Here is a 7,273-nt window from a genome sequence, read left to right as displayed (position 1 = left end):
CTGTCGATGTCAAGAACGCCAACGACTTGCCCAAGCTCGTCGAGGGTCTCAAGCGTCTTGCCAAGTCTGATCCTTGTGTCTTGACCTACACCTCTGACTCTGGTGAACACATTGTCGCTGGTGCTGGTGAACTTCACTTGGAAATTATCTTGAAGGATCTTGAGGAAGACCACGCTCAGGTCCCCATCCGCACTGGTGACCCTGTCGTCCAGTACCGTGAAACCGTCACTGCTGAATCCAGCATGGACTGCTTGTCCAAGTCTCCCAACAAGCACAACCGTATCTTCATGCGTGCTATGCCCCTTGATGAAGAACTCTCCAAGGACATTGAAACCGGCAAGGTCGGCCCCAAGGACGATTTCAAGGCTCGTGCCCGTGTCCTTGCTGACCAATACAACTGGGATGTCACTGAAGCCCGTAAGATTTGGTGCTTCGGTCCCGACGCCACCGGTCCTAACCTTGTCGTCGATGTCACCAAGGCCGTCCAATACCTCAACGAAATCAAGGACTCTTGCGTTGCTGCCTTCCAGTGGGCTACTAAGGAAGGTCCTCTCGCTGAAGAACACATGCGTGGCTGCCGTTTCAACATTCTTGATGTTGTTCTCCACGCTGATGCTATCCACAGAGGTGGTGGTCAGATCATTCCTACCTTCCGTCGTGTCGTCTACGCTTCCGTCTTGACCGCCTCCCCCGGTATCCAGGAACCCATGTACTTGGTCGAAATTCAGTGCCCTGAGAACGCCGTCGGTGGTATCTACTCTGTCCTCAACCGTCGCCGTGGTATGGTCTTCTCTGAAGAGCAGCGCCCTGGTACCCCCATGATGAACATCAAGGCCTACATGCCCGTCAACGAATCCTTCGGCTTCACTTCCGAACTGCGTGCTGCCACTGCTGGTCAGGCCTTCCCTCAGGGTAAGTGATCTGTTTCATCTTTTGATAAATGAGGCCATCGATATTTACATTTAACTTTTTTACGCACAGCCGTCTTCGACCACTGGCAGCCCATGACCGGCGATCCTTTGGAAGCTGGCAACAAGGGTAAGTTTTCATTTTTGTAACTTGCATTTCTTGCATGGATGTGTCTCTAATTTCCGGAATTTCATCTAGTCTACGACATCATCCGCGCTGTCCGCAAGAGAAAGGGTCTCGCTGAAGACATCCCTGGTCTCGACAAGTACTACGACAAGCTGTAAATAATGCCTTTTGGACTATACGAGCCAATAGAGAAGACTTTAAACTAGCTGAATATAAAGACATTTGGGCTGGTCAGAAAGATAAGCCTATATAAAGACAGGATGCTTTTTGTCATCCTTATTATTATAAACATGGAAAACCATTTGTATTCTTCTTTTGCGTTTCTTGCCTTTCAAGTCCGTACAAGTGCGAAGGGTCTCGTTATACGTGATGGCACAACTTAAAATTCTGGCTATGTATATTGTACACTGTATTTTATTGCATCGATAATTTCTAGTGTCCGCAGATCCAAGAGAGATTTTTATCTTGTTGATTGTTTCACTCTCCACGCAGATATTTTATTATTTTTATACGACTGGAATGTAACTGTTAATGCGGTCTTTTTGGTTCTGAGAAATGCATTCCGCGATCCAAACAATGTTGCGGATCTCTTGTTCTTTGAGCTTAATGTAGGCGTAGAATACGCCATAGTTGAATTGCTGCTGGAAAGCTAGACGGTTCAGGAAGACTTCGTGCTCGAAGAACTTGTCCTCGATTGTTTTGCCGCTTGAGGTTGTATCAAAAAATGCACGGTATTCCTAGGATTTGCTGCGGGTTGGCATGCAAGCAGTGAATTTTCTTTAAAGCTTTTTAACTTACATGGAAAACGTCGCATACAGCCTTGACCTGCTCAAACTCGTCTGCAACGGCAAGCTTGGCGTTGCCTTCGGGGTACAAGCGGCCAATGGTAGGGAAAAGCTTTTTGCGGTCTTCCTTGGGTAACTCTGTGCCAAACGAGTTGATGGTGATATTGATCGTTCGTCGATCGGCCTCAAACTATGGAAGTTACCATTTTTAGTCGGCTGAGGGGACCCTTTGATGTTTCATCCTCAACAACTTACGCGCAAAATCTCGCCCATCACCTCGGCGGTGGGTCCTCCAAGCTTTTGGCAAAATGCATAGAAATCCTCGAGATATGCTTTGTAAAGGGTATTGCGAATGATTTCAATGTTGAGCTCGTCAAGATCCTGGGCGCTGAGGCAGTTTGCAAAATACGGGGCTAGTGGTGTTTCAACAAGCACAGTGTTGTAGAGTTCGGCGACGGTCGTTGCCACACACAATGCAGGCATGGATTCAAACTCGCCAAGTGGATGGCAGCGTTCCAAGAGCTCGTGTGTATCACGTTCGTGAAGGGTACCCGTAATCAACAAGATAACATTGTCGATCATGTATTGGTATCTGCACACGACGCGTAGTTAGCATGCTAAAAAAATAAGTCATATATATTGAGGATACTTGCGTAATATAGTCCAAGAATGTGGATAGAGGTTCGACAGCGTTGGCGCGAATGTAGTTGAATTCCTCGACGAGACGCTGCGTTAAGCGGTCCGAGACGGTGGAAGTAGCGATTGGCGAAGGCTCATTCTGCAAAAGAGTACCGTAATCTGTAGAGCCAAGCTGCAGACGCAAGTCTTTTTTGACATCGAGTTGTACGTGTCAGTCATTCAGCAACAGAGTTTCTCGTTACTCGGCTCCTCGCTGTCAAAAAAAGCTCACCTTCCAACGTCTCGCACTGGGTAAAGTTGAGATACTGGTTAGAGTTGAGAATGCCTGAAAAGTATCCTCTCAAGATGCCGTCGACGAAACCATCGTTCTCGTTGTAGAATAGGGCAGACGCCATCGCGGTCTCAATACAGATTTGGTCAGAGAGGAAAAGAGGAGCGAGAAAGACCGAGGGCAGTGAACGCGGAGTTTTTGCCCTGAAGTGAAGTGGTGAGCCAACATCTTTGTTGTATCATGGAAACGAACACAGCAGCTAACAAGATCGCGACTATCAGTCATAGGCCCTATGTATATTGCTCGTACCCTCATTTCTTAAGCATAAATAGTCATTAATATATCGAGAGAAAAAATTGGTTGGTGCTCTAACGAAAAGAAACAACTCTTGGGTGAAGGATGTATTATGCATTCCTTCACATCCAAGGAATACCAGAACACATAATGCAAATATTTAAGCTTTCTCAATGAGAACCAGCACTTTGGCTAACGGGCGAGTGTATAACGATGATCAGAAAACAGAGCAAACATATACAACAACGAAATAGTTTGATTGAGAGGGTCAGGAAAAGCCTATAAGCAAAACTTTGAGCTCCAGCTGGTACCGGTGGCAAATACCAATAGAGAAAGCATGCCTCGAGAGGAAAGATAAGATGGAAGCAACACGGCCTATTTTGAGTGGGACACCGACAAACGCGGGGTTGTGGCAGCAGCACCTGGGGGACCTTCCCGCACCCGGACATTGACCCCAGACCTTCTTTTTACCTTCAGCCTTTTTTGACTCTCCCTCTTTCTTCCTCTCTGTTTCAAGACAGCCAACGTCTTTGCCCAATGTCACATTTCCCGACTGCCTCGGGAGACGGTGGCCCACCACGCCGACACTCTCGCGAAGATGCTCCTAGCACAGCTCCAATTTCAAACTCGTCTACAATGTTACCACCTCACTGGGAAAATGAAGCGAGACAACTACCAGCATCGCCCACGTCTACGAGAAACGACGCGACACCCGATCAGCCAGACATTCGGACCTTTGAGACCGAGGTATTGTAGTGCGACAAGACAGGTCACGAGGAGGACTATGCTTATTTATGGTTACGTCTATAGTTCCTCAACCATCGACAAGCAGTAAGAACTGGCAACATGGATAAAGCTATCCAAAGTTTCATCATGCTGTACGTAGCATCCAAACCTTTCTCTCGCTAAAACGCTGACAACACGTATAAATAGTCAAACAAGCAGCGGTCAGAACGAAGAGTTTCAGAGATACCTCGTGGACGTTGCCAACGAAATTGATCCCGGCAGGGATTCGGAACTGAGCAGTGAGTAAATTGGAGAGAGAACGACAAAGAGATATACAGTCATTTGTTGATTTTCGTTGGTGTGATGACTACTAGAATTTTTCGCTTCGCTTCCGGCCCTCATTCAGTCAACAATCGTGGAAAACGTGGCAGGTAAATGTTGGATTGTCCCACACAGATCATCCGCCTTCAATGCTTACCTAATTATATATATTTTTTCGTCAACAGCCTATTGGGAGGATAAAGATATTCTACGCGCATTCCAGGTGCTCTTCGACTACATACAGGCTTACCCACGCCATGCATACAAGTATTTGGTGAGTTGTTTTGAGAATCTTTTTAGTTCGAAACACTTTTCTTCTAATTCCTTCCATGCAGATCCGCGCAATCGATTTGCTGATACTGTGTGCACAGTCTTTGGAAACAAAGGAACAGGAGCACAGTGAAAAGTGTATCAAGATGTTGGGTGAGTATAGTCTCGCAACTATGCCAGGAAGAGCGGATGAACTCACTATTGCGTAGTGACCGAGCTGTTGCAGCGATTATGGAAACAAAGAATACTGCTTACAGGACGGGATCGGCAGCCGATGGTGAAATCGACAGAGAGCAAGCACCATATCGTTATTCCATACAGTTCGTTTGAACAATACCTTGCCATTGGACAGCGTTATTACATTGGACAGCGCGATTGGAATGAACTTGTAAAATTCACGTGCGCCATGCTGGATTGCTGCGGGTATGTCGGCTTCAACTGTCACTGCATTTTACGGGCAACATGACAATCTTTCAATGAATTTAGGTATTCAGGATTGACACGACTTGACTTCTTATCGCATACAAATCGATTTCAGTACATGAAAGAACAACGAGGCAACATTCGCATCGACCAAGACGATACGGAGGAGGGAGGAAGCGAGAATGCAGAGGATATACGTGTACTAGTTGCTTTCATGTGTGAGACAATGGCAGCCGCTTCGCAAATAGTACAATTCGGCAACGATTACTACAAATCAGTATGTGCCGGCGACGATGGCAAGGACGAAAAATCTTGCTTGATACCCATCTGCGCCATGCAGCCTTCCTTCTCATCAGCCAAAGCAGGTCGCCAGGATATCCCGTCTGAAACACAGTCAAGAGAAGGAACAGTGCCAATCACGTCGTCAGAAAAGTCTACAACAGAGGAAGAGGATAACAGCCGCAAACGAAAAGGTTCAGAGCGAGATTCGGAAGAGGCAAACAATGAAGAGCAACAGCAGAGCGATTCGGAACATCGGACGAAGAAACCTAAATTAGACGATATGCTGGATCGCGGAAAGGGACTCGATTCGTACTGCATGCGCGGTGTGGATGATGCGCTGCAAACATTGAGCAAAGCAGCAGATTGCATGCGGCACATGGTCGATTTGTGGCAATGGGCAGTTTTGGTAGCACCCAAGACAAATTGGGTTAATGTATTTGGCAGCTGGGAACAAGGTTAGAAAGAACTGGAATGAAACAGACACTTATAGCTGGTGCTAACTCTGCGAAAAATTCCCTTAGAACTCTGCCGGGTTATAGAAGAGTATAAATTACCATTTGATATTTACAATGCTGTGCTGCTAGTCCGGAGCGACTTAGCCTTGTCATCAGTAAGTTCACCCTAAATACATGCATTGAAACAGTGCCTCATATGTGCATGTAGCCGTCCATACCTGGGAACTTGGCAAAAGCACTGAAGCTATCGCAAGATATCTGTGATCGCATTGAGATCCAGCGACGACGCGAGTCAAGAGAAACCAGCCGATCATCCGAATACGATATCCCTTTTATGTTTGCATTCCGTGTATTATACAACATCGGCGTTATATATTTGCTTGTAGGAAGCATACAGGTAAACTCACGTAAACGAGTTGCACTGCCTTGCATTTGTTAACTCCATATTTGGTTTTTAGCAATCTACATTGGAGATAGCCATTATTTTATCTGTATTTCCTATTCCAGAGGGACTAGACGAAAAGGATTTCATTGCGGACGAGATCGACTGTCACACAATCGCGAGCATTTTTCAAGGTCATGAATTCGGTTTAATGAGGGTCACCCAAGAAGGTCTGGTGGTGCGGTGCATGAAACATCTCGTTGTAAGCTTAAGCAGCGAATCAGAGCAGCGTGGCGGCATGGCATCCATCGACTCGGCTATGCGGTGGGATGAAAAGGCAGGCAACATGATTGTCCTCATGCAGTATGGCTGGCCGTACTGGAGAGAACGGACGAATTTTTGGCACAAGATCACCCAGAGAATGAAGGAGAAACGAGTATTTAAAAACCGAGAATTTTTGGAGTACGTTTATGGTAAGTCGCGAAAAAAAAACGTGGAGATTGTTCGACGGGAAAGATTGAGATATTGTTTAAAGTTCCAGAGATATTGCAAACCATTCAAACACTACATGAAACAGATACCGTCACGTTAGACATTATTCCTCCAGAATTTGCGCTGCGAAGTAGTTATCGGAACCTGGCGCTATCTTCATCGTCAAATGCAAGCCCCTCAGTCCCATCATCTCCACAGCCAACTTCTGTAGCTTCTCCGTCAGCGGCAGCCAGCGATATCAGTCAAACTGAAGGATCGGAGGCATCAAATAGAGGAAACGATGCTTCGAAGCAACTACCTTCACTAGGTTCTTTGCCATTGACGACGACTGGCTCGTCCCCTGCGCAGAAGCAAACGGCAGCAGCGGCGCCGCCGCCACCTCCACCTCCACCGCCTATATACCAACCATCGTTTACAAACACGATTCTTCCTAGCATGTCCATGTCACCGACCTGGTATTCTCCGTCACACCAAAAGAACACGCACGCCAACTGGATGTCACCGTCGTTTTACTACAGTCGACCAGCGACGTCGGTCATGCTTCCAAAGAAAGAGTCGAGCGCAGACAAGAGTTGCAACGGTGCTGGAATGTCGGTGGAGCAACTGCAACGGTCGTTTGTTCCGAAGGATATTGTTACCCGGTGCCTGGAATACCGTGTACGGCGCTACTCTCCCAAGATGACGCCTCAGCGTATGCGGCACGTTTTGCAAAAATTCCTCAAGAACATGGTGCTAAGAGCCAACGAGGATCTGTAATTTTCCCAAAACATCTGATGTACATAAAGGAACAAATCCATGGTTCCGCTCATCTCTCTCTCTCTTTTTCCACGTTCGCATCTAAATCTAGAGACGCGGGCTGCAAACTATTTACTATGTTATTTTATTATTATTTTTAATT

The 7,273-nt window shown here is 46.6% G+C and overlaps 3 protein-coding genes across 3 annotated transcripts in view; 2 read left to right on the top strand and 1 right to left on the bottom strand.

Moving 5' to 3' along the window:
• The window catches only part of VTP01DRAFT_6243 (uncharacterized protein), a gene marked incomplete at both ends in the record, with an annotated part of 3,627 nt that extends 2,434 nt beyond the window's left edge, over positions 1-1,193 (top strand). Inside the window, 3 exons of the mRNA XM_069385123.1 lie at positions 15-912; positions 982-1,038; positions 1,108-1,193. Of these exons, the coding sequence (XP_069242616.1) occupies positions 15-912; positions 982-1,038; positions 1,108-1,193 (1,041 nt within the window). The remainder of the gene's footprint in view (positions 1-14; positions 913-981; positions 1,039-1,107) is intronic.
• Positions 1,194-1,541: 348 nt separating this feature from the next.
• VTP01DRAFT_6242 (uncharacterized protein) lies at positions 1,542-2,854 on the bottom strand (the record flags this gene model as incomplete). The annotated part of the gene is made up of 5 exons (XM_069385122.1): positions 1,542-1,772; positions 1,834-2,010; positions 2,076-2,412; positions 2,474-2,645; positions 2,731-2,854. The coding sequence occupies 5 exons, from the start codon at positions 2,852-2,854 to the stop codon at positions 1,542-1,544; spliced, it is 1,041 nt and encodes a 346-aa protein (XP_069242615.1).
• Positions 2,855-3,561: 707 nt separating this feature from the next.
• Positions 3,562-7,131, top strand: VTP01DRAFT_6241 (uncharacterized protein; the record flags this gene model as incomplete). The annotated part of the gene is made up of 12 exons (XM_069385121.1): positions 3,562-3,771; positions 3,835-3,902; positions 3,958-4,049; positions 4,125-4,181; positions 4,257-4,345; positions 4,407-4,494; positions 4,551-4,764; positions 4,828-5,501; positions 5,568-5,656; positions 5,710-5,898; positions 5,960-6,356; positions 6,419-7,131. The coding sequence occupies 12 exons, from the start codon at positions 3,562-3,564 to the stop codon at positions 7,129-7,131; spliced, it is 2,880 nt and encodes a 959-aa protein (XP_069242614.1).
• Between the last annotated feature and the right edge of the window lie 142 nt (positions 7,132-7,273).

Source organism: Rhizomucor pusillus (genome assembly GCF_041956525.1).
Source record: "Rhizomucor pusillus strain CBS 183.67 unplaced genomic scaffold VTP01scaffold_3, whole genome shotgun sequence".
Classification (NCBI taxonomy): Eukaryota; Fungi; Mucoromycota; class Mucoromycetes; order Mucorales; family Lichtheimiaceae; genus Rhizomucor; species Rhizomucor pusillus.
This window is presented reverse-complemented; position numbering and strand designations above follow the sequence as displayed.